This window comes from Tyto alba, unplaced genomic scaffold, assembly GCF_018691265.1.
Source record: "Tyto alba isolate M040663 unplaced genomic scaffold, T.alba_DEE_v4.0 Super-Scaffold_11, whole genome shotgun sequence".
Classification (NCBI taxonomy): domain Eukaryota; kingdom Metazoa; phylum Chordata; class Aves; order Strigiformes; family Tytonidae; genus Tyto; species Tyto alba.
The window spans coordinates 1,403,614-1,431,188 of record NW_024881273.1 but is presented as its reverse complement, the minus strand read 5'-3'; the positions used below and the strand labels follow the sequence as shown (position 1 = coordinate 1,431,188).

Genomic DNA, 27,575 nt, shown 5'->3' with positions numbered 1-27,575 from the left:
TATGTCTTCCCTTTTAACTAAATGAGAAAATAATTCTGCAGGTGCATTTTCTGCTAGGGCTTTTTTTTTTTTCCCCCCAGGATCATGTGGTACTGTATGAAACCGTCTGAAATCACTTTATCTCAAATAGTACAAGCTCAGGATTTTAGAACAAAAACGGCCCAAGCGGAGGCAAGTGCCAAGACTGACTTCGAGTTGTGCTGCCTTCAGTCATGTAATTCAGAAATGAAAAGGAATGTGCCAGGCTGGAGCGTGGGTCTACCCCCTCTCCTGTCTCTGCCTCCAGAGGACAGGCAAGAATTACCACACCCCCCGGTAGCCCGTACTCCTTCCCTGCAGTGCCCCAGGTAGCGGCAGCCTGCTGGAGGTCAGGGCCAGCAGCTCAGAACCACCCACGCTCACTGTTTTCATATAATTTCTTGATGGGAAATGTGTCCATGAAGAAAGGAACACTATGTTAAATTGCAACTTGGCAGACTGGGCTTACACAGCCTAGTCTCACCCTTGCTGTTCTGTTTGTAGAGTGAAGTAACAAAGCAGCTGTTGGACTTTGGGGTTTTTCTGCGGGTGATGTTGGTGCTCTGCCGCGGGAGCCGGGCTCTCCAGCATGTGCTAACACCGACCTCGTGGGGTAAAGCCCAGCTCCCCTCCCCAGCCCCACCACCAGCCTCACCTTTTCACCAGCTTAGCAAGGGAAAAGCAGCAGCAGCAATCAGCACCACATAACACCACTAGGAATGGTCAGAACCCTCTTTATTCTGTAGCTGCTGCGTGTTTCTCTCGCGGCTGGAGGGCTCCTCCACGTGAGCCGTGCCGGTCTCCCGCGACGCTGAAGGGCTGCGCGTGATGGTTCAGGACGTGTCCATGGTTTGGATGGTTTCATCCACCACCTCAATTTCCAGGAGTGCTACATTTTCTGTGAGCACAGCAGTGGTTCCTTTTTCACACTTGTAGCGCCCATACCTATTACAGAAACGGGTGAAAATTAGGCTGGAAGATGGCTTACACAGGAAAAGGCATTTAAAATTGTAGAACTGATCGGCTTTCTCTGGAAGTTTCCTATAAAAGTCCAGAGTAAGTAAAGGAGCTGTGCGTACGGCAAAATCTAGACTGATTGCAGTAACTGATAAAGTTTCAGATAAACCAACATTTTTAGGAAATGCACTGTTTAAAGCAAACAAATTACCAAGTAACTGGAAAGGCTACTTTGTAGAACATACCTGGCATCTCCTAGCTAGGACATTCTTGCTGTGCACCCCCGCTCAAAGAACAACCAATTTATTTATTTTCTGCAACTCCAAAATAACTTTACAAATGTATTAGCTTTGGAGCTCTGTGCTAAAATTAGCTAACAATTAACACACAGACTGCCTCTAATCAGGTGGTGCTTCTGGAATCCTGACTGCATCTGACTCAATGACTTGTCGCCCTTTTCACCCATTTAGCGAGAAGACTCCAAAAGCACTTAAAACGTGTAACAAAACCTCGCTCCTAGCTGACCACCTATAGATGGTTCTGCTCAGAGTGAGGCATCGCACTCAGGGAGCTGTACAGTAAGAAATCTGAAAGATTTTTAACTGGAGCAGTGCAATTCTTCGGGGCTTATGGCTATGCTGCCTGCCTTAAAAAGAAGGAAAAAGCAATGTCTTTAAACTCTACTATTTTGGCAGTGGATTGAAAAGTTGCACAACTTGTTACACATAACATAAAAAGACATATTGCAAAATCCTTTAGCTGCCCCGGGGGCTGTGATTTCACTGATTAGGCAATGCAGTTCATCAAGCACCATCTCCGAGTGTTTGGAATAAGATTTGCCAGCTCCTCCAACACTCGAGTTTTGCTCACTTTACAATTTGTTCACCTCCGTATCCTGCACGTTACCAGCACGGCAGGACCACGTGCTACGTACTTAAACATAACCTCGTTCCCAAAGAGCTCCACGCTTGAATGTTTACAGCAGAAAACTCAAGGGATTCAGAATCACTGTCTTAAGGAAACAAGCGACAGAATAAGTGTCACCTTTGTGAAGCATTTCCAATACCATTTCACAGACTGCAAGCCCTCGGTGTGCTTTAAGGAAACAAATGCTGACAACTGTAAAATGGGGGGGGGGGGGCTGTACAGAACTCTCTCTCTGAGGCGGCTTGCCACGTGAGAGAGCTGGGGGAAAAAAGCACAAGTTTCTACATAGTGGAAATGGTTGAGGACTGTTTGAGTAGGAAAGCATGAATGCTTACAAGCATTTTTTTGTTTATTTATACATGAAATGGGACTCAAGTTTAGTCCAACTAAAAAAACCACTTGTGACTAATTTATTTAGCTGTAAACTGTCCTTTCCATCACAGTATACTCTTGGACAATTTTGGGGAAACTAGTGATCAAAACCGTCTGTGGTGTCTTAACAATCTTGCACGGGGCATGTTTTCCAGCCACTGGCTAGAGAGGGCCTCTGGAAATGGGATAAAACACCACCTCGTGCCCAGAGGCTGGAGGTGGGGACTCTGCTCCTGGTTTTGTCCTGCAGCGGGTTTGTGCCCGGTGGCTACGGGCAGGCTCTGCCGCCTGCTGCGGCGTCTTCAAATGCCCCCGCCAAGATCAGGCGCGACTGCAGAGGGCACGGCCCTGCCCTTCATCGCCCTGACGCCAGAACACAGCAGCACAAGACGCCGTTTCTACCCGATAGCAAAGGAAACCCAGGTGTCTGCTGCGGCGCGAGTGGGAAGCTGCGTTGCTGCCTCACGCTGCCCGAAGCGCCAGGGCAGCCTCCCGGCACGGTGAAGCGGTGGCAGGTGAGCAGCTGGCTTCCTTCAGCCACGCCACCAGCAGCCTCCGCTCAACTGCAGGTACAGCCACTAACTTTGGCTTCCTGTTTAGTTGAAATTCAATATACAGATCGGGAGATCACCCCTCTGACAAAATGTGGTATTACAGAAAATAGGACTTGCTGGGAAGAGCACGGATAACACGCAGCTTCAGGAGTACCAACCTGTCCCCCTTTCTGTTGGCCACGTCATACGGACGGAGGAAATCCAACTTGTTCTTGCTTATAACACAGATATCGATGTTGCTGCCGGAGCCCAGATCATTGTATATGCCAGCGGCAATGGCATCTCTCACGAGCTGTTTGGCTTCCTCTTCCTGGAGAAGTTAAAAAAGCCATCACTGCCCGAGCGCCGGCATCTCCCCGGACCGTGTGCCCGGGGGAGCTGGGCGCTCAGCCCCACCACCCTGCCAGCCAGTGAGGTGCTGCCCGGCCCCGGCCCCGTGCAGGGGCCACCTCTCACCTGCTCCTCAGCCACCGCCCCGGCACGGACCAGACTTAGAGACAGTCAAGGAAGCAAAATTCAGACTTTTGTCTTAATGAAGAGAGAAGATACACTCTACGCTTTTTATCTTCCGGGCTTCGGTGCACATGTATGTTCCACGTTCCCTATAGTGCCCTCTGTGTAACACTGCGCTCCAATTAGAGATTCATACTAGTTTAGTTACAAGACTTCCCTAGGTAGGAGCTATTTAATCATCCTCTGTAGTACTAACATTATTTCTGAATTAAATTCAATTAAATTCTTAATTTTAAAAATTATTTATGATTTTGCAACATAGCCTGGTTTGCAAAATTTATTCAGCTCATCCTGATCGTACCTGTGTTGCAAAGCAGCCTTGCTCTCTACTGAACTGTGGCTAGCTAGCATTTTTAATCCCAATCCTGAACACAAGTGCAGAGAATTTAAAGATTTAAAGAAGCCTGCTGAAAATACTGCTCAAACTAGGTACCTCTGTCAAAATTCTGCAATTTGTACTTAAGAACTTAACTAAAAAAACCTGAAAATCTGCTACAGTTTCTTTTTTGCTATACACTTCAGAAATTCCATCACTAACAAAAGCAAAATATATACATTTAGTTCATTTAATGCATGCGGTATTTATATATCTCAAAAGCATGCGTATTCCTAAATTACTTTGTACAACTAGTAGAATATTTGCAACAAAACTAGAATAGAAAACTAGAACAGGAAATAAAGCTATTCTTATTGCATCTGAAACCATCCTGCAAAAGTTCTAATGTTCGCCGCCTCAGGGGTTCTGGCGACAGACCTTCCTTTAAAAGGGCAAACGTGCAGCTGCTGGAACGCGCGCGCGGCACCTAACCGCGAGGGATTGACTATTTAGAAGCTGTCCAAAGGGCCTGCACCGGAGCGCAAGGGTGTCTGCGTCACACAGACGCAAGTAACATTCGGATGAGTGTCTTTTACAAGGAAACATTTCAAATTCATCAAACTCTCCATTAAAATCTTACAACACATCTGCGACCACCTTCACACCCCCCAGACCCCGTACAGGGCGCCCCTGGTATCAAACACGAGGTTTGACAGCGAGCCTGGTGGCCTGCGCTAGAAGAGAGGCCGTTATTGCAGCTGCACTGGCTCCCTCTACAGAGCCCGGGCAGGGCTCCTCTTCACTTCCAAGGCAGCTTACTGAAAAAACAGAGATCAGCTCTGGTGATAATAGAAATAATCTGATACAGCCAGTAAATCCTTAGTTCTGCGCTGTAACTGAAGATGTTCCACGGATCCCTGCAGCGCCGCGTGGGGTCCAGCCCGTCCTGCACCGCCTCCCGGGCACAGAGCGCAAGGGGAGAGAGCAGCTTGTGTTCACAGACGCACACACACACGCCCCTAGGCACACTCTCACCTTTTCAGTAGCCTCTTGAGCACCTAAGACCCCTTAATTCTTCTCAAAGGTGTATAAGGAACTTGAAAACTGTGCCTACAGCAGACCGGTTCCAGTAAAGAACAAAACTGAACCACACCTGTGTACCTGGGAATTTAGACTGTTTTTCCCCCCCGTCAGCTGTGGCAGTTGCTGCTCTGCTAGCCCACCACGACCACAGCAGAAGGCTCCGTTTACCACCATCGCTCGTCGCTGCTCTGCTGGTATTTCACACCTTTGAATCACCTTCTGCCACCAGACACCACGAACGAGACAGCAAATACGCAATGCTGATTTTGCTAAATGCAACTTTTTAAAATGGGCTTCATTTCAAACGGCCTCGGTGTCTCGGCCCCTCCTGCCACACGAGGATGCTGATGCTGAGAGCCCCCGCCGGCCCGGAGCACGCCTGGCTCGGAGAGCAGCTGCGCAAGCCCCGCGGGCCAAGTGCAGCTGAAGAGGAGCCCAAAATTAGCTCAGCTACAATCACGTCTGTGCCCAGCACATACTCTGCATTCTCCGGTGGCCCTTTATAAAAGAACTTGTTAATAACAGTATTCCTGTTCTAACAGCTTAATTAAGGTACTGACCAGGAGGGGGGCTCTCTTTTTGCAGTAAACTACAGAAATAGCATGCATTCTTATTTCACTCCGTTTGATTGGTATTTCTCTCTCTCTCTCTCTATATATATATATATATACATAAATATATATAAAATTACACTTTCTACCAAGCTGACTAGAACAAAGCAGCCATGCTGTAAAAATAATTCCTGTACATCTCTTCAGTGTTTTTGGTAACAAAACTCTGATAAGCAAGTACTTCCTCATTCGACTGATAGAAGACTACTTTCACTGATTTGTCGCATGCTAAGGGTATTTTAGTACTACAGTGACATTAGATATACTAAAATAAAACAAAGTAGTAGGTGTAGATATGTTTTAAAAATTAAGTGGTGGCAAAACCAGAATAATTTCAGGCTATTATGTGAGTGCTAGCATAAGAAAAGCACCACGATTTACGAAAACTAAAGCAGATTGGTGACAGTTTGTTCCACTCTCCCTTTTCATTTAATCTATTTAGACAACAACGTAAATCTCCGAGTCCTCTCACTAATTTAAATTTTACTTACTTTTTTAAAAGTACTCTCTCAGCCTACTGTTATCAAAACAGCTCTAAAAATACCCCGTACAGTCAGTAGAGCTCAGTTGTAACTGCACTAAGGCATCCGCTACACTGAGAAAGCCTAAAATGTAATCTCAGCTCTTTCGTCTGATACAGTGCAGCCTAGTTCATGAACCTGGAATAATTTTAATTTCAGAACACCCTGCTTCAGTGCTGTTTATTCGTCCTCCTCTTTTCATAATTTAGAAAGATGACCACAACAGCCACAAAGAGGGGAGAAAAAAAAAAAACAAAAACAAAAAAAAAAAAAACCACCAACCCATAGCATTCCTTGATAGAGATCTTGCACACCAAGTTCTAGCAAGGCCTGCTATTTTACAATCAGAAAATAGGGGGTTTGCATGAAAAGTGCTGACACAGTCTTAACTACAGGGGCACGAATGAGGCACTGTAATAATTAATCTTAAAAAACCCTAAAAGTTCAGAGTATATAAAAGGAGCACTTCCTACTTTATGGTTGCAAAGACCAAGCTAACTGGGAATATCCTTCTCTCGGGTCCACACTGCTGCTTAAATGAGATTACAGCAAGAGTGATGCACTGTAATACAAGTCAGTTGTGACAAGCAGCACTTTATAGAGCTATCTGTTTGTCTCCATCACCACATCACACAACGTGTCCCAGGACTCCAATGTGCAACTCCATTTACCACTACATGACAAATGGGCAGCACTTGTAAAAGGCGCAAAGAGGTCCAGATCAGCCGTGTAATGGTCACCACAGATGTACCGCAGTGCGTGAGGGGGGAAAAACAGACCCCCAAGTTCATTAAAGTGACCAGTAATGGATCTTTCAAAATGTGTCTTAGGAATAGTACAGTAAAGGCTAAAATAAATAACTCAGCATGGGAGGCCAATCTGAAACGGTGTTTGATAAATTATTTATAACACAGACAATTGTCTGCATTTAATATTGGCGCTACTGGTAGCATCTTTAAAAGATGATTTATGTGTTGTAATGCCATTAAGCTTTATATGGGCCCACTGCTGGCTATAAAGTCTGCTGAGATTTAGAGAATGAGTTTTAAACTGTCACTGCAACATCATAGTAGATAGAGCCTGTATTAAATCTTTACTTTAAACCTGTTATCTGGAGAGTTGCATTTTGTAGACACTCAAGAACTGATAGATTACCTCTCTGCAGCTGCTATGGTGCAAGTCCCAAACAGCACCAATAAGGAACTTTTACACATTATTCTTGTATATGACTTGAATCAAGTTTCTCTTCTCACTTAAGCAATTTCCAGATCTCAGATGCTACTGAAGGAAAAAAGAAGAGATACCTTCTTACAGAAGATGTGGATATTCCTACATCATATTAATACTATCTTTATTAATAGCTTTTAAACGAGTTTATTATTATGCCTCCAGCAGTAAAGGGAGCAGCTGGAATGGCTTTGTGAATATTATTTACTCAATATTTTGTAGCTTTGAGAGCAAGTTAAACAGGAGAGGCCTTCTCCAGATTTAAAAACTGAAGAAACCATTTTTTTTTTTTTTTTTTAAATCTTACCAAAGTGAAATGAATACCTTCTGCAGGTTACCAGTATACTGTTAGATATGGCCCACAGGGCAGCTCTTCAATAAAAAGTGTTATCAAGAATTTCAAATATAGCACACAATTGATATTAGTATAGAGTGAATATGATAGCACGCAACAATTTTTGTAAAAATAAAAAAATTCAAATACTTATCACAACTCTTTTACGATGGAATTAAATTTGTTCAAATTATATAATGTAAAAAGTTGATCCTACTTAAAGTGAGAACCATAAGACTCACATGGAAAGAGAAGGGGAGGGGAAAAAAAAAAAAAATCAGAAGCTTCAGGAAGGACAATAGTAATAAAAAATAAATCTATAAAGCAGTGTTGGGAATTTGGAGCTAGGGAAGTGATACCTTTTGAAGGACATAAGCACCTACAGAAGCATAATTAGCCTTTGGAAGAGTAATCAGCAGACTGCAACATGTGAGAGGATGTCTAAGTCTGCCTGTTGGGAGAAGGTGCGGTAGAGATCAATATGTAACTGGAAGCAATGCTAAAATCTGCTGGTTAAGTCCAAAGAGATAACAAACCTGAGAAGCAAAGTACTTTGTGTTTTTCTTGTAAGGGGAGGTTGAAAGACTCCATTAGTGAGAATGAATTTGTTTTGGCTACCTTTTGAAGCTGGAAAGGGCTGGCACATGGAATTCAAACCATTCATGTTTACCATGTTCACCAAAAAAAAAAAAAGTACGCATTTCAAGTAGTACCTCATAAGCAAACCAATGACATACCTTGTTTCCTAATTTTTTTTTTTTTTAAATAGACCTACCCTACAATCAAAATAGTTTGCTTTTCTTTCATCTTAGATCAGGTGAATTAAATTTAAAATTAGCCAGTCTTTCTAGCTCTCCCCCCTCAACCTTCCTCCTCCACCATCTTTTGTTTGTTCTTGAAGTCACAAAACAAGTTGGAGACAGAATGCTGAGATTTAACAGGCTATTAAAATAGATATATGTAATGAATATGTAGTATCAGGACTCCAAATCACAGAAAACAGTATTAAACTGACATGCCAAATGACCACGATGCAAAGAAACATTTACAAGATAGAAGTTGCAAGTAGAAAGAATTAAAGCAATGATCACACCAAAGGCAAAGGGGTTATGAAAATCAGAACCTGTAAGATCAGCAGCATCTGGGAGGCATGGGGCAGTAAAACACAAAGGCAGGTCCTGGGAACAACCACCAGTTCATGCACAAAGAAGAATGGGCAGAAATTATCAGAATATTCCCAGCATGTAATGGAAAAATTTAAGACATCTAAAGGTATCTGGGACTAAACCCATGCCCTGTATAGGTATAAAGATGGCATCGCCTCCACTCTGCTGAATTCCAACCATACACTACTTCGGAATCATGTATGCTCTAAAGAAAAAACTTAAATCTAGAGAAAAATATGCCCTCAAATATTATATCCAAGTTTACTTAGTTTTACTGAACAGCTGTTTAAGATAAACAGAAATTTATTGGTTTCTGAAGCAAAAGAGGGGGGCAAGTGAAATAACTCTACTTTGCGTGTTAAACAGCTAAGTTATTTTAAATCAGGGTAACATGTATCCTGTTATCTTCCAGTTCTGTTTCCACAGCCTTACTTAGCAAGAAACTGCAATCCTCCAAATTCTGAAACATTACTTTCATTCACTTGCAGGAAGGCAAGTGAATGACTCACTATTTGCACAACAAACAGTGTCAAGGACTCAAAGACTATTAAATATGATTTTCTCTCCAGAATACATCCTGCTCAAACACTGTGGAACATGCCTTCTGTTTGGAATGGCGACTTCAAATACATTTGTCTAAACTCTAGCTTCTCTGCAAGCTTTCAAAGCTGGATTTCTATTTAAAAGAAAGGAAGAAAACAAGCAGAGGCCAGTTTCAGTTACACCCACTGCTGTATTTCCTTGCGCCACTGCACTGCTCTGTCCATCACTGGGCACCTTCTCAAATGTAAAATCTACAGAGCCTGCCTGTGCCACCATCACCAATATAGTGCATTAGAAGACAAAAACCCAAGTTGCTTAAATTTCTGGATTATGAACACACCAGGGTTAATGTGCTGCCTATTTTATACAAAAAATACAGAAAAATTAATTTTGTTAAGAAGTAGCAATCCTCAGCACAAATATGGCATGTGCAGAAAATTACACAAAAAGAAGTCAGAACACAGCACGGACCTAGCAGTCTTGCTAAAACTCAGCAATTGGAGTTCTTACATAAATGCACCTACATTCATTCATTAATAGATCATAACATCATACAGCAGGTAATTCTTTACTGCATTTGATGTTAGTTTTGTTGTGAATATGTTAGTAAATGTTTATTTTTCTAACTGGTTTATACCAAGAACTTTTCAAATAAAATGCACCTTAGTCCCCAATTATTATTCTCAGCGATTACAGTTTTTTCATGTTCCAATGGTAGATGTCTGCAAGCCCAGACTCATCACCACCTCCCCCTCTCTGATATTGTACACCACACAAGTATAATAAACCATGTTAATATTTCATACCAGTGTGAAATATGCTGGAGTATCAATTCAACATCTGCTGTCTTTAGGGTACTGGCGTCCCGCAGAGACACTTTCAATTTGTAATTGAGTTCTATACTGAATTAATCAGCAGTTTATCTTTTTTAGTAAAATAATGTCTTCCCCACTAACCTGGATTTACATTAACAATTTATGCCAAATTACCTGCCAAGGCAAGAAACTTATATGATTCGGAACTACTATTCAATAACATTAGTTCCTATATGTCATTCCTTACAGAAAGATTAGTACAATGCGTATTTTCAGTGGTGCAGAATTAAATTACAAGCTCCTCTCACCACTACTGGATTTCTTTTAATACTATCCCTGTACTCCAAACTAAGAATGAATATGAAAAATCATTTAATCCTTTACTTCTTATGTCTGCATGAAGTCCATGGTTTTTTAGGGAACCGATTCTCAAAATAAAAAGAACTTGCTCAACAGTAACAGAGCTGTAAATTCTGCCAGGCTGCAAGTTCTATTCTGACAGTGCCATAGCCTCAATTTTCTGTAAAGCTGCACTACCGTACAGTAACCTACTGGACCTTAGCTACCAGGAAGTAGCCAGATATGTAAACCATGCAAAAGTTGACAATTAAAATTACTAATTATTACTGCTGCATATTGAAAAATGAGTATCCAGCAGTAACACGTCTGGCTTCAGATAAAGCCAATCTCCACTCATACGGCTGACTTTACCTCTTAAAAAAGGAAGGAAGGGAATGAAGGTCAACATTTTTTTTGGAGAAAGAAGTCTTGGGCCCTCTGGTAATTTTTCCTGCCGAATAACCCCAAAATGCTCCCCAACGCCCACTGGCTGGAGGGAGGCTCCTCGCCAGCCCCGGCTGGCTCCCACCTCCGCCTCCTTCCCCGCCACCCGGCCCTGCTCAGACAGGGACCGCGCTCTGGCTCCACAGCCCTCGCCGCAGGAGCAGCGCTCGGGCTTCGTGCCATGTGAAATATTTTCCAGTGTGTTTTGCCTGTGTTCTGCAGTTATGGGAGATATACAAACTGAAACAATTTGAACTGGAACACCTGCTCCTGAGAAATGCATCAAAAATAATTACCTGTCCTGCATCTACCCTGTGCAGTGAAATGATCTCTTAACATGGAGCCCGGCTTCTGACTAGCTTGTCTGCATTATTACATACAAAGTTTAAGTGTTATTTTCATAAAGGTGAAGAAATTGTTGCTCTTTGTCTTGCAGCGAGGCCCAATTTAAACTAAGGCAAAATTTATATCCCTCACTGTAAACAGGAAAGTAGAAGGTGCTACTGGGCGTCACTGGTAACTCAGACTGATATTGTCAGCAGTTTCCCACCTGATTTCTGCACAGAAATTGTGCTTTGATATATTCAGAAAGCACACCTCTAAACATTTCTCCAGTAATCCTAGCCATTCCAGAGCACATCTAGCTAGCATATTTTAAATAAGATTCATATTTCCTACTTAACTTTAGTTATGCAAAGGAAATCAATCCAAGGCACAATTCTGTGAAGGAAGGCGAGAATAGTACTAACCATCCAAAGTATCAAGCAGAAACCAGCTTAACATAGAATAATTTTAATATAATCTAAAAATAAGAAGCAGCACGATAAGTCTTTATATTCTGGATGACTGTCTGCACTAACACCTGATATTTACCCATGGAAATTCAAGTCTCTGAGGGAGGCAATAATACAGGTATGTAAGGAAAGCTTGAAATCCGTATTGCCGTGAGCTCTGTCAGAAAAGGCAGTGAAGATATGCCACTAACAGTCTCAGTTATTGCCACTGGGTAATGAAATAAACAGATATACAGAGCACATAAATACTAAGTACTTATTTTTGTTCACGGAGTCAGATTCACACACACCCCCCTCCCCATTTACTTAATCTCTGTGTTTGACACCAACAGGGGTTCAAGTATCTCAGGCAGGCTCTCCAGCTTAACTCTGATAGTCTGGCTTGATCTCTATTGTCTGGCTTCTGAGTTCAGCCGACAAACCTCCCAGCAAGTGGTCACCTTCCTCTGGAGTCATTAAACCTCTGAATGTCAGCTGGTGGGATTAGCCTGCAGACTTCCACACCTGAGCCCTATGGCGGGGACACAGGCATTTTGATCACCATCACTAATGAATACAGAATTCATATGCAGCTTGTCATTGCTCTTGAGCCTTGAATCACACAGATGCAGGCTAAATAAGACTGATGAGACAACTATTGTTGAAGATTAGAGCATTTTGACAGTTTCCAAAAATAGCTCAGTATTATTGTCAGTAGTTAACAAACAAAAATAATGCCACCATATTGAGGGACAGTATGAAATACGAGCACAGAAATATTTGAATTATGTCTATGTCAGCTGTTTAAAAATGGAAGAAAGTGACATGTTTTCATAATATTTTGTACTATGCCTCATGTATTTTTAACTGAAATAAGAGGTACACAGTGGAAGTTGCATTTAGACTACTTTTTACTTTGATACAGCAAAGACTGTCAGCACACGCCGAGCATCCGGAGGAAAGCATTCTTTATGCCTCAGCTGCTTCATACTGGGATATGGGGCTGCTCAAAAATACCTCAAAAATCAGTGGCAAAGCCAGGAACAAACCTGTGGACCAGAAGAGCCTGAATCTACACATTTTGCAATGTCCACTCCTCTTCCTTGCTGTATTTTCTTTGTGAACACACCTACCCCAACAGCTGCAACTATTAACTGAAAAAGGTTACTACCTGCAACTCCTCCTGTCTGTCTGCTCATCACTTCTCCTTTCACAGAAGATCACCCAAATCTGCCACCTGAAATGCTTCTGAGATTGCTCCCTAACCCACATTGGCAAAAACCAAACTAAGTCGCAAAAGTAGTCACTGCAGAACAAGCACAAAAGCAAACCTGGCCAACAGGTGAAGGCGTGCAGATCTCTGGTAGGAGAGCAAGACGCTGTTTTTCAGACAGCACAGCTGCTGCAGAAGGGTAAGCACCTGCACTCCAAGTGGAATATATCTCATTTTTAATCTGTTCTTACCATTCCAGAGTATTTTTCTTTTCATTCAGTACCACTTTATTTCCTGCCACACTTAAAAAATGGTATAATAAATGACTGCAAATATAATGTCACATTTTTGGGATGATCTGTTTTAGAAATAATTATTAAATATCTGCCAGACTACCTCCTTCCATTTTTTCCACCTATTTCATGACCCTGAACTCATTACACAACAATTTACTTCCCTTTCCCTGCAACAGTTCTGCTTTCTGTGGCTTCTACTGATTCTCTTCCTTTTGGATCCTCTTTATATTAAAAACTGCATGTTTTGATGAAATACAGAAAAGAAATGAAGTTGTAAGCAGCCTGTTTCCTTGCTTAAACATGAAGCTTTTGTCAGAAGGCTACAACATAGACTCACTGCACATCAAGTAATTCTTCCACAGACAAAAAGCTTCTACTTTTCAAACAACAGAAGTCAAATAGCAGATTAAAATATATAATACTCCCAACCCCAATCTCCCTAGGAATTCTACAACCACAGTATAAAGCCAGAATTTCAGCAGTTAATACCACAGACATTTTTTCCCAGATCATTATGGTTTCCATATCCACTGACTCAGGGTATTTCTTTACTATTGTTTAACACCAGAAGGCATGAATGCATTTGCAAAATCTGACTGTAAGGTTTGAAAACCAGGTGGCTACTCTATTGAAACACTTTTGAAAGAAAAATTGGCTGCAATGAAAGATCTAAGCTCAAAACACTCCATTAGATGTGCTGTTCTTCCACTTATGTTTTTTAAAGTAGATCTATAGCTGCCCACATGACAGATTAATATTGTTCCACAGTAGTTAGGTGCTTGGCATTACATTTTTGAAGCATCCACAGGCCTTCAGGGCTGAAAGTGTTCACATCTTCAGCAATCTATAATGGTTCCTCTAGAGGCCAGCACTTGCTTCATAATGAAACATGCCTCCATAAATCAGACTGCAGAAGTGGCAGTTGTGTACGTCACCATCTATCTTAGCAGTTTCTCTGAAGGATGTTGGGTAAAGATCATCTCCCGGCGTTGCAACCCGGGAAAGGACCATCACAGTTGGCATTGATAAAGCATGTGCTACTTAAATCTGAAGACGCACTAAGTCTATGGAAAAAAACACATCCTGCTGGTGTTAGCATGCCTCAGGCAGTGGTAGAAGCTTCAGCAACTCATCTTCAAAAGGCAGAGAGCCAGGGCTCTAGAAACCTGCAAAAACTGGCTAAGCCTGCAGTCTTCTTTTTTTATTTTTTTTTATTTTTTATTTTTTTAAGTTGAGCATCTTCAAAGTCTACGATTCTAACTGTAGGGCACAGCAGCTGCCACTGCAGATTTGATCCTCTCAGCTTTTGGCAGCTCTCAACTTGAAATTCTAGCAAAAGAATTTTTCAAGTTGCTATTATTGCCTGTCATGGATTTATAAATATTGTGCACTATCTGCTGTGGCATGGCTCTCATGGGACACCAGTGCATGCCAAAAGCATAACAGAATGAAAAACAGTTCCTATTCTTCAAATAAATGCTAATTTTTTTTTAACTGTGCTCACATGATGCGTTTGGTGATCAGCTTCAATAGTACAGAATATATATCAGAGGCAAAAAAGCTGATTGTCTTTTCCAGTAGTATTCAGCTGCTACTTTCATTAAGCTTGTTTAATTACATTCCAGATGCTAATTTGCAAGTCGATACCAGAGGGTGCAGGACAGTTTGCCTTTGAATCATTTTTCTGTGATGTGATGGTCTTGAAGCACACCACTACCCTCCAGTAGCCCTAGCAAGATATTCTGACAATTAGTGCAAAAGAAAGCAGCATTGATCTTGTCAGAAAAATATTAATCCTCTACCCATTTTATTAAATTAATCTCTAGGAATTTTAATCTTATCATCATTGCCATTTCATAGCAAGTTTTATATAAAACATACATAGCATACTTCGATTTAATTTGTCTTAATTTCAACAGAAATAGTATTTTTTTATTCTGTTACTTTACTGGGAAAACAATGACATGTCTTTAAAGGTGAATATTTTAAGCTGGGAGCTGTAACAGAACATGAAGCGTTTAAGAGTACAGTTGAGCTTTATCACCTGAAACTTTGCTAGTTTAGTTAATACAATTACTAAATTGTTATTAGATAACAGAATATTGAGTAAAAACAATGGAAGGGTTACGGTGCATGCAAGTCTCAAAGATCTAAAATATCTATTTTCAACAAATTGGTAGGCTGCATTTCTACATGCTTGTTATAACGGTGAATATCTGCTGCCATTTATGATTGTGTACGAAGACAATTTAATTAGGATGACCTTTCTAAATAGGAAAAGTTGGAGATTTACCAATTTTTGGTGACTTTTTTGGTTGCTCTTACACAAAGAATGACTTAAAATACAAGCTTGAAAACTAGCTGAGACTAAGATTAAATTTTTAGTTTCATAGCACAGCCCTTTGACATTTGTATCTTTGAAAGCAGACTATTAGGCTGTAGCTGTTGATTCCAAGGATTTGTGGTCCATGTTTTCAGTATGAATAGCACACATGCCAAGTGCGGTGTCACACAAGAGGCTGGAAAAAGACTCTCTCATTCTTACAGCGGCATGAGGGGAGAGGAAAAAAAAAATAGTCTACCTCTATCTAGTGGTTCTTTCCATCAGTCATCTAGTGTAAGGCTGCTTACAGAAGAAACTTGAGTGTCTATTAAAAATCTTCCAGTATTTCTGATAGCATTTATAAATATACTACAGGCCAGAAGTCCAGTGTTTTCAGATACTGTCCAAAACACAGGAATCCTGATCTTACTGCATTTTTGTAACTTTGCACACATACAACTTATTCCATATTTACTAACAGAAAAGGAGCCAGTACTAGGAGTTACTGGAAAACTCCTTATTACTAACTCTTCAGCAGTTTAACCAATGGAAAACTTAAAAAAACCAAACAATTTGTTTTAAGAAGTCAACTGGTATTACATGTCATGTTTCCTCAGGAGATGTAACAGGGTACGATACATCACTTTAAATGTTCAATTTAATCAATCAACTTTAGAGAAGACCTCAGTGGACTTCTAGGACCATCACCTGAAAATACAGTGCATTTGAAGGGGAGACAATGACGCACAGCAGTTGCATTACAAAAATGAGGAACATCTAAAGACCTTTCCTAAAGTAAATCAACTTTTTCCTTTTCCACATTATTCAGTGGTCCTAAATAGCTGTCAGATTTGTTATGTTTGCATTTTAGGCTGAAGTGATTGCAATCGTTAGTGTTACAAGTCATTTTTAATGGGTCTAATTCTCAATTTTGTGTTCAATTCTCAGTTTTTTTCTTTACTGTGAAATTATTAATCATTTGGAATGAGAAGGAGCATTCACAGGGAGTTGAAAGTGATTAATGTGGTTTAAAAGAGGGCTTGACATCACTGACGTGTTTTACAAAATACGGTCACAGAAAGCCTGTTAATTGTTTGGGGTTTATTTTCATCAATTACCTGCAGATAACTGGATTTTTCACTGTTTAGTTTGGCAGCACTGAACATGGTGTAACTAAGTCTAAGGAAATACTACAGATAATACCAAAATAATGTACTGCATATATTCATAACTGAGTAACTTATTCTGATCTTGATCATGACACTCTGGTTTTTAGCTCTTCTGAACAATTCTCTATAACGAAACACCAAATATTTTTCAATTTTTATCATCAGCAAAACACAAACAACCCATAATCTTATACATCTTCTGATAATCAGCTTTTAAGTAGATGTTAAAAATAAAAGTGCAGTTAGTAGTTCTGAATGTACCCAATCAACCAGAAATCTAATTGGTTTCATATACTACTTGAACATCAGGAAGTTGTATGTTTTTTAGAGCTTTCACCTACATTCAAATCACACAAGTTTTTCCACATATAAGTTTTCAAGAATCTGTATTTCTTTAAATTTATTTTGCCCATCAATTTTTATAGCTTTGCAGTAAACTGACATTAAGTACACTTTAAGTGCAGGGGAACTAGAGCAGATTTAACTTCTTTAAAGCTTCAAATCTCTTAAATTCTTATGATCATGAGGATTACTGAGGCAAGAAACACTGAGGTTTAAAAAAAAAAAAAAAATTCTTACCTCCATGTCCGGTTTGTATTTATCTTCGAATACTGCCATAGCTGCTAATGATCCAGAACCTGGGGTAACAAAATTAGGACATTTATTTAGCCAGTGTGTTTAGATACAGGGTGTCTGGGTTTTTTTAAAGAAAAAGATAACAAATACCAGCAGCACAAACCAGACTTAAGTCTACCATAGCTTACCACACACACTAAAATGTCCACCCTCTAAGCCCAGCACCTAATTTAATCCTAAATTTAATAGCTAGTGTACACAGACTTGTCGTGGTCCCCGTTATGACAGCCTTTTTCTTTCTATTATTTTGAACACTGAGATATGAAAATGAGGTTAGAAAAAGAGCGTTAAGCAAATGCCACAGTTTGTAATTCCTGCTTCTCCATTTCTCCTGCCCCACTTTTGTGCCTGGCTACATTAGAGGGTATGTCACTTAATACTGAAACACTCAGATTGAATAGATTGCTTTAACGAGCTGCCCTGGCACAGTCACCTGTACGCACGGGGATGAGGAAACTAGCAGTGGTAATAGGGTAGCTGGCTGCTGCCACCAGGTTATTTCCCATATCCACTTTTAAGCAGTTTATTATGCATTTACTTTGTGCCATTATTTTTATATTGAACAGTAGCAGCTGAATAGACAAAATGACAGATATGAAAACATGAGTTTAACGTTACTTCTCTTAAAGGATGAAGTGCAAATGTAGTAATGGAACAAAAGCCATCTCTACCCAAAGCACTGTAAGTGCAGGTGTTATAAATGTGCTTTCCATAAATCAATACGAAAAGCAATATGATAGTATTTGAAACTGTAAACTTGCTTTGTTCAGAAAGAGTGAGTCTTCAGGAAGATATCTGGTCTGTCTGTGGCCCTAACCATATTTCAGAGCACACTACTTTTGGGGAGTGAATAAAGTTACCTGCAATTTTTTACTCCAATTAGAAGATTTTTTGGCATTTATTACTTTTTAACTTGTTTTGCATACTGCTATCTGTTTAGCTGGGTCAGAGAGAAAGCCATATTTTCTATTTAAAATGATTTGTGTATATCGCTTGACCACCTCAATGGTTTAGTGAAAGAAAAAGGCAGCGATTAAACAGTTTCAAATGAGGTGTCCTGCTGATTTTATCAAGTCTGCTGAATGTATAATGAAAAAGGAGAAGCTGACAGTGACACTGTTGAGAAAATACAGACTACCTTATCTGAACCATTTAAGGAGGTCCAATTATAGATCAAATTTAAAGGGTAGAAACAGCAGATTTACAGACACAAATCAATGAACATGGTAATCCCAATGAATATGACAGATATTCCTGTTACAGAATATTGCTGTGGTTGAGGATCATTACCTTTACAGTACCAAATACATCACATCTAAAAGCAGTAGGACACTCTAAGTGTGTACTTGTATTACAGGCAATGACTATTCATTTACACCTTGGAGCAATACATGACTCCATTTTTTAAATGCTGAAACTGGGAATAAAGAAGATTTTTAAGCAACTAATAGCAGAAACGAACTGCTGATGCAAACAGCTGATATCACACAACAAATCACAAATAAACTGAATTTTACTGATCCTTCAAACAAGGTCAAAATAAGGTACGTTCCAAAACAAATACAGGAATTGAACAATAAAATAATTCTTCTTGTAGAATGACATAGGAACCTTTCTACTGAGGGGAAAAAAAAAAAAAAAAAAAAACTGAGATATGGTCTCAAACTAAGACCACATGCTTACTACACTCAAATGAAGACCTACCATAAGCAGAATGGGAAACCTCAAAACCAGAAAGCAATCTTACCCTACCCTTAAAGGTTTTTTGAAAAAATTTAAAGAGTATAAAGACTAAAAAATGTGCAAGAATTAAAGTATAAAAGGTAGCATCTGACAGAAATTACTACATAAGCTACTGAGCTAAGAAAAAGTGGTCTTAATTTCTTAAAACTTCTACTGACAAATAAAAATTATCAGTAACACAAATATGGCAACAGTCTCATACATGGCTCAGACTAGATTCACTCCCCCAGCTCCTTTTGAAACAAAACTTCCAAAATAACCTATGGGCAAGAACTCAGTAGACTTATAAAGAAGAAACAGGAACAAGGGGGAGAAGGGGAACCTTACATTACATGAAATCCTTTAAGTATAAAGGATTATTATTTATTTAATTATATCACCATGTTACCAAGATGCAAATAAATGCCAAATCTAATATCAACTTTAAATAAATAAATGGAGACAGTCCTACAATGCAAGTTTTCGAAGAGCTGCTGAAAATCTTAACTTAATTAAACCTATATGTGTATATTTACATCTGAAAACCAAGATCCCAAGGAGGTTCTAACAGAACAGGAAGTAAACCTGGAAAAGCTGAATAAACTCAATTGTTGGGTTTTGCCTCTACTGCTTATAAATCCTAAACATAAGCTTTATAAGCTTACATTTTAAAGAAGTGCCTTAGCAAGTCTCACAGCACAGCTAACTGTTCTCTGAAACAGATTTTTGTAATCTTAAATAGCACAATGAAAATTCTTTACTCTTACTAGTACCAGATGCAAACACCGTGTTTTTAGGAACACAAATAGATGTCTATTTCCAACTTTCTCCATCAAAACAAATCATGTGCTGTTTGAAAACAGCAATACAAGCCGTTCTGAAAAATACTAATGATGCACACATACTCACCTGCAGCACATTAACTAAGAAAAACCCCTCAATCCCCTCTACTTGCACTGCTGGTGGACCGAAACCCCATTACTTGACTGTCCACGCAGAAATGCAGAAAACCAGCAGTGGAGAGTTGCTCACGAGCACAGTTGTGAACTTCACTATCCAGTTACACCGACTTCCCTCAACTTGTCAAATTCCACATACGATCCAAACAACGCCACAATGTTCCAAGTAGTTCAACTGACTTGTGAAAGCTATGCATTGTAACAGGACAGCTGGCAATGAAATCTGTGAACTTAAGTAAACATTGGCAGTATGGTTTTCTTATTGCAGTACTTAGAACAGAAAACTTAGATATTAAGGGTCTATGGAGAACTTGTTTGTATGTGGGGAAACAGCTGTTCTCCTGTCCATGTATTCAGTGCCCACCAATAACTCATTTTTAACAAGCATGCTTTGCCTTTATGTAGAAACAAGCTTAACAATTCCCAAACATAATGTCTGGAGAAAGATAAAATCCAAACATTGCAAACCACCATTCATTAATTAGGGATAGAAGTTCCTACCTCATACACACAATAACTGATTTAAGTCACTACCAGTTAGGATTCCACATTGCCAAAATGCAGCAGTTCAACCTCACATCTAAAACATTCAGGAAAGCTGCATCATGAACTAGCATCTTTAACAGAGCTCAGATTCAAAGTAATACCAAACCAGGTATCTTGGATAGATAACTTTAGTTCAAAATCTTAACAATATAAAACCAATGCAGAAATAGGAAATTGCTGGAATTTTTTTTTTAAATGTTGGAAGCTTACAACTGTTCCATGTATGAGCAATAAGGATAATTAAAATATAATTGGTAACGATGTCATGTATTTGTATTATGGAACAGTCAGGGAAAAAAAACCGTTCTAGCTAGATTTTAAAAACCAGTAACTGCTATGAATGGTTACACTTCAACAACCTCGGAAACAATCATCAAGAAAAAAATGCCAGATAGATTCCAAATAATTTATTTTGCATACATTTTCACTAAGCTACACTTCAGAAACAAATATTCAGGAAGTATTAATCTACCATCTAAATACACTAAAATATTGATTGCCAAACAAATTATAAAGAACTACAGAAACTAAGACGCAAAGCTCTATTCTGAGGCAAAGGCTTTTCAGTCTGATAATTAGCATGAACCAGATAAGTTATGAGACCATAAGAGATTTATTTTTTTCTCCTTTTTTAAGAAACACTGGTCCTTTCATAAGTTTTCACAACTATTAAAAAATTTTCTGGACTCAACTGTAATAAACCCACTTGAAAAATCCCATCTGGTCTTTACTTGAGCAGTTGTACCGCTTCAGTATTGATTTAAAGTGAAAGATAATTATTGATACATAGCAAAAAATTCCAGCCAACAATAATTTCCACTGTGTTTTGCAACTGCCATAGCTTTTCTAAAATAGATGAACTGGATCTTTTTAGCAGAACACTCACTGAAGACAACTTCTTATTGCTAAGCACAGTCCATTTTCATCACCCAAGGACCTGTCTGCTACCTCAGCTTGCCACACTGGAGGATGTACAGAGCCTTGAGAGAGTAACATTTAGCACTTCCTAATCCATCAGTGTCAGGGCTCCCTGACAGGGCATTTATTCACACGCACTCATTGTTATTCAATTTGCTGTTCATTCTAGGTAAAAATTCTGTGATCTCCACAGCCCCATCGATTGGAATCATTTTTCACCCTGGTTCCTGGCTGAGGGGCTGAGTCTCAGCAGTGGTAGTGCTTGCTCTGCAGGACGACATTGCCAATGCATGAAGAGCTGATTTATGAATATGAAGCAACACTGGTACCAGGGGACTAGCTTTAGCCACTAGAGACTAGTGGAACATACTTACTGTTTCCGAAAGCTGAACTACGGACTTCAAGTGCTTTAATTTTATGCATGCATTTCATTATAAGTCTTGGCCAGAAGCTTTCCTAGACAAGCCAAGCAATCAGACAATCTTGCATCGTTCGCTGAAATCCAATTTTGTCCTTTGTCAGCATAAACAGTTTAATTTGATGTTTTCACTCCTGAGTAAGCACTGAGTATCTTTTAAATTTCCCTTGCAAGGGAGGACACCACTCTGTCCATCCACGAACACTCCAGCATAATAAAACAAATAAAACCTCAACACCTCAACCACCTTTCCTATTTAATACTGAATCTCTAGAAATTAGCTAGCCAGAAATACCTACCCTTTAATAAACTGCCCTTAAAACATCTAGGGGAAAAAACCAAAACAACAGATCAGTCTAAATAAGATCAAAATACAATTCCAACTACTATCTCTGATTTGACCTTTGATACTTTTTCTGCTCTCAGTTCTATCATTTATATATGTGAGCTAATCTTTTTACTAAAATATATTGTAGTCACCAGAAAAGGTATCAGTGTACCAGGTGTAGAAAGCTAAATGATATTTATGCTGAGAAGGGCTTTGTTTGCCAACATGGCCAAAAGTAACATGTAATCACCAGACACAACCTGGTACAGCTGACAGCAAATCAAAGCTTAAGCTACAATGAACTTAATCCATTGATATTCTACTTCCTACTTGTTTGAACTTATTCTGCTACTATGTTATTTTTGTGCAGGGAAAGAGGAGTGGCCAGGATTTGCAGAAATGCCACATTCTAAAGCTTTTAAAACATAGGCAGGAAAGTAACTACGTACATAACGGAAACTGTGACTTTATTCAGGCAATCAACTACTAGCAGCTGTCAGTATACAGTCAGTTACAGTTTTACAGTTTACTACAATATTAGGTGTAAGGTAATTATAAGAATCAGAAATTTACTTTTTTTATCTATCAAAGGCTAAACAATGACATCACATGACACTTGCATGGATTTTATTTGCCAAGTGCTTTGCCAGTTCCTGAGGTAATGGCACCATCTGTTGGTCCCGTACCACCTCTGCAGAATGGCAGCCAGTTAATCCCAGCTCCCCTTAAACTGAATCACCTGGTTAACTGTAGAACAGCTGTACTGTTTCAGCAGTGCAAAGATCCAGAAGAAAAAAGAAAAACCTTTAACATTTCCAAGAATATAGGAAATAGGCATTTTATCTAGAGACGCCAACCCTGAACAGAAAAAGATTAACTAAAAGTTCTATTTTTCTCATGCCAGCATAAAAGCTGCAGCAGCCATAGGCTGAATCTGTCTTACTCATCTGACACACTTCATTTTCAGATCAATTTTCTTTTCTGATGTGTTTATTATTTGGACTCTACATTAGACTTCCACAGCATTATCCAAAAATCAAGCTTTCATCTAAAATCATCCAAGTCTTCAAAATGAAACACAAGTCTGAAGTGATAGTGTCTTCCTGAGTGACCAGAGAGAAAAATAATTGGGAGCCTGGCTATGTTTGGAATTTTACTTTTTCCAGCTATTTTATAGTCTCAGTAAGGCATTACCCTTAAAAGCCACAGATGAAACTACACAAGAGTATTATTAGCTCAGAAGGCACTAGTTTAATCCCTTAGCAATGTCTCAGTGATATCTCTTACCATTTTTCACCCTCTACTCCCAGATTATTGCCTATAAATCAAAAAAGAATTCAGAACTAACCAAAGAAACTGACACTGCTATTGAAAACACTCCCATTGCCAAAGACTGGGCAAGTTCTGTAGTATTTCAAGATATGTGTGTCCTTCCCTTCAAGAATGCATGTGTTATTTCCCTCCTCCAAAAAATACAAGGATGATGGTGATCACTAAGGCTCTCCTGCAAGTTGCAAAGCTTATTATAATAGTTTATTACTTCAGGGTTCTTACCACAGGGACTCTCCAAGCATCCCTCAATAATTATGAAACAGAACAAGACATCTAAAGAAACAATTTTATCTCAAGGACATGGAATAGTTAGAAGACATAGGAGGAATGACAGGTTTAATTCAAAAATCAAGATTAGAGATGAATGAAGATTTTGTATGCTGTAATACAGTGTCTTCCCAAATATACTCATAAGTGGTCTCTATCTAATTGGGTTGTTTAGCAAGATCACTGGTAAAAGGGTGTATGCTCAAGAGTCACTTCAAAACTTTAAATTTTTGCTACCGAGAAGCAGCACTGAGGAGTTCAAAAGCTTAATTCTCCTGTAGATATTATTCACCTCCTTCTGTAGGACAGGGAAGTAATGGAGGAATGTTCCTGCTTTGTGAGAAAGACAAGACACTCCAAAAAAGGTACCTATGATTTGCACATTCTGCTACCACAAAGTACTTATTTCCACACTATCCCATATTCTTGTTTACAGTTTGAAATAACAGCAAATTAGGATATATTTACCGACTGTATTTTACAATGTATCCTGAACATTGCTTTTGTAATTGGTCTTGACAGGGTAGTATCTAAATGCCAAAAAAGCATCCAAAAATCTGTGGTTTCAGCTTCCAATATTATCACAATCCCTACTCTGAAACTGAACAAGACAAGACAGAACTGCATATACCTACAGCCCAAATTACTGCTATTACAGAAAAAGTTACATAGACAGAAGAATTGGGGAACTAACACTTCATAACCTGATGGTGGGCTACTATGTCAAGTTGAACCCAGCAACAGATAGAATTAAACTCCTTTATTGAGAAGCTCCATACAGTAGTTAAAACCAACTCTAGTATGTAGCAAGTAAACCAGCTGTTGCTTCACTGCAATGAAGCACTTTGAGTAAAATACAGCTGTTACTCAGCAAGAAATACAGAAATAAATACAGAAATACAACAGTGCCAAAAGAGAAGCAAGGCATATTTTTTCCCTAATGAAAGTACAGAAGAACTTCAGGCAGAATGTAATTCCACAACTGAGACTTCATACGAAGCATGAGTTTCAACTATCTGCAAATAAAGCCTCTGAGAACTTTTTTTTTTTTTTTTTTTTTTTTTTTACGGCAAGTTTTTGGGAATCTCACATTTTTCTAAGATACACTCGGGAATGCACACAGCAACTTCCCTAATGCCAGTTTCTTGGCAGCTTAAATAGTATAATAGCCCATATTTTTAAAGTATTAGATAATAAACTGAACTGTGCACCTGCCTTACAAATATGGGTACAACTCTGTCTTTGAAGTCTGAGGTCTGTACAGCTTCCTAGTGAACAATGGAATTTAAGTAAAAACACTTTAAATAATAATTTGAAATGCTCGCCCTTTTTACCAGGCAGTTGTGTTACAATACTGAGGGAGTATCACTTACCCATGGTCACGTAAGGCAACTTGTCAGTTGATCCATGGGGATATATGCTGTAAAGGTGAGGTCCTGTGACATCTACTCCCCCTAAGACCAGGGCAGCACCAATGTAGCCTTGATACCTAGGAGCAATGTTTATATGTGAATCTGAAAGTCCACAAAAAAGCTGTGGTTCTTTTTAACACAATGCACTCATTTGAGAATTTTCCATGATTACATCAGGTACCTCTCTGTAATAGAAAGACTACTTCTACTATCTGTAAGCAACAGTTTAAATTAAGAAATTTATTAAAATATAGGGTATTTCAGTGTCAAGCAGAACAAACAAGCAGGGGACAAGCAAGTAGCCTGGATGATACATCTGTGCTAACAAAGAGAGAATTTGGACTAGCTTTCAAGCCTTAAATTCCTGTATCTGAAATTAAGTTTTTATTTAGAGACTTCAAAGAAAATACATTTCTTCATTTCCCCCATGAGATGTTCTTGGCGGTTTTATCTTCTTAATTTATTGTTTTGTGACACACTTCAAAAAAGGCAAACTGCCTAGCGCCTAGCAGTAAGGCATTAAGTGACTGAGCTGAATATTATAATTTATCTTGGTCACTCAGCTGCACGAAGCATTTTCTTGTCATTGCTTTATTCCACCTTCCTGTAGACTTTCCAATAGCTTGAACAATATCTTTAATTGAATACACTCATTTTATCTTCTTTCAACAGCATTTTTTATTTCTGCAAAAGACAGTACTAGAATACTTAAAGGTTTGGAGAGTATGCCCTCAATCTAAGGGCATGTTCTATGCCATGCTGTAGTTAGTAAGCTCAACTGCGACTGTCTTTGATCAGTCCAGCACTCAAATAAAATCTTAGGATAACTGCAATACAACTTCCAACAAGTTTACTCATTTTTCTCACTATACCACTGACAGACTTCTATATTAACAGCTGTGGCCTTCAAATGGTTAAACATTTCATTCTTTTGAAAATAAAATACATATTGAGGTAGTGATTCCATTACAAGTCACATGAAATTTTCAATTTTACAAGCTTGCACATTACAAGTTTATTACTGATCCAGCCATCTCACCACCAAGATAAACAGTTTTCATGTGTGCAATCAACAGTTTATTAAACAATTGTCCTTCTATTTTTGCCATGTAAACACTAGCAACACAGTACAGCTATAGTATCAATTCTCTAAAACACCAGAGACTTTATTTCTCTTCCATTTCAGTTCAAAAGCCTACAAAGCAAAGGGCAATTATTACATCTTTCTCGAAGTCTTGTTATGAAGGTTAAGTAGGCTGAGGAAGGGTGCTCCTTCAAAGAAGCTAAAATGTTATCTAGTGGTTTTAACAGCATTTTTAACAAAAAAGAAACTGATTCAGTTACCTGAAAAGCATTTGCTTTAGCATTCTATTAGCTGTGACAACTCTTGGAAGTCGTCCGGTAGATAATGAATGGAGCTCCAGATTGGATGAAATCAGTTGAGTTGTCATATCGGTATCTGCAGCAGTTCCAGCACCGCAACAACTGAAAGATATTATGTACAAGTTAGGAAAAGGTGGGGAGGGACAGGGGAAACAAATCTCTGCTTTATCCAACAAGTAGAAATTTTTTCATTGTAAAATTAAGTAAGTTAAGTTCTAATAGAGTTAATATTTTCAGAGCATGAAATCAGATCATCTGTTTAAATGTAAATGAAATAACAAAAATACCCAAGTCTTGCTAACAAGTTATCATTTTAGAGTACACTTTAGTACTTGCTGTTAGCAAAGGACATGGTTAAAAATCCCAGTACTATTACCAAGAACTTTACACAATAAACAATTTTAATACTTACTAGATATTGGGTGAGATGAAGTGTATTTTTGAACAGTTCTTGTCAGCAACAACCATTCCTTCAGTTGCTCTTGTATCTGCTCCGAGGACTATGCCATCCTACAAAAAAAAATGAATTATTCCCAAAACCTCGATTTCCCAAGGCGACCTTTCCGTCACCGGCTGCCAGGCCCGGGTCAGGCCCGCAGGAACCGCGGTACGCCGCGAATGACTCAGCACCGCGGAACCTCCGCCGCCCGCGGGGCCGAGCGGCCCCAGAGCGAGGGGTGGCGGCGGCTCCGCTCCCCCGGGCCTGAGGGCGGCGGAGCGGCCGGCGGGGCGGCCCGGCCTCCCCCTGCCCGCCGCGCAGCGCCCGGCGCCCGCCTCACCTTGAAGACGACGCCGGCGATGGTGGTGCCCGTTTTGCGGGCGGCGGGCAGGCGCTGCCCCTTCTGCGTGAGCTCGGCCTCCAGGAGGGAGTTCCTGCAACACAGGGCGGGGAAGTGGGGCCGGAGCGGAGGGGCTTCCCCTCAGCCGCGGCCCCCGCTGCCCTCCCGCTCCCGGTGCCCCCCCCCCCCCCCGCCCCTCTCCTCACCGAGCGCAGTTGTCGAAGCTGAAGCCGCCGCTCGGCGCCCGCAGCACGGAGACCGCCGCCATCTTACCGCCGCGCCAGGGACGGGGCAGCCGCCGGCCGAGCGCTTCCGGGGCGCGCGCGGCGGGGCGGGGCGGGGCGGGGCCGCGCCTCTCCCT

General features: G+C 39.9%; 1 protein-coding gene across 1 annotated transcript; it reads right to left on the bottom strand.

The window, feature by feature from the left end:
* Window positions 1–736: 736 nt before the first annotated feature.
* Window positions 737–27,550, bottom strand: PSMB7 (proteasome 20S subunit beta 7). Its single transcript, XM_042786658.1, has 8 exons — window positions 27,421–27,550; window positions 27,215–27,308; window positions 26,848–26,945; window positions 26,397–26,537; window positions 25,014–25,129; window positions 17,094–17,152; window positions 2,987–3,138; window positions 737–963 (listed from the first exon to the last, which is right to left on the bottom strand). Exons 1-8 carry the CDS (start codon window positions 27,480–27,482, stop codon window positions 852–854), a joined length of 834 nt encoding a protein of 277 aa, XP_042642592.1. The 5' UTR covers window positions 27,483–27,550; the 3' UTR covers window positions 737–851.
* Between the last annotated feature and the right edge of the window lie 25 nt (window positions 27,551–27,575).

Excerpts from the sequence above, each read along its gene's own strand:
- PSMB7 (XM_042786658.1), bottom strand. The coding sequence starts at position 27,482 with ATGGCGGCGGTCTCCGTGCTGCGGGCGCCGAGCGGCGGCTTCAGCTTC. Across the intron at positions 26,946-27,214 it reads TCGCCGGCGTCGTCTTCAAG|GATGGCATAGTCCTCGGAGC; the intron begins GTGAGGCGGGCG and ends TTTTTTTTGTAG. Across the intron at positions 3,139-17,093 it reads AATACAAACCGGACATGGAG|GAAGAGGAAGCCAAACAGCT; the intron begins GTAAGAATTTTT and ends TAACTTCTCCAG.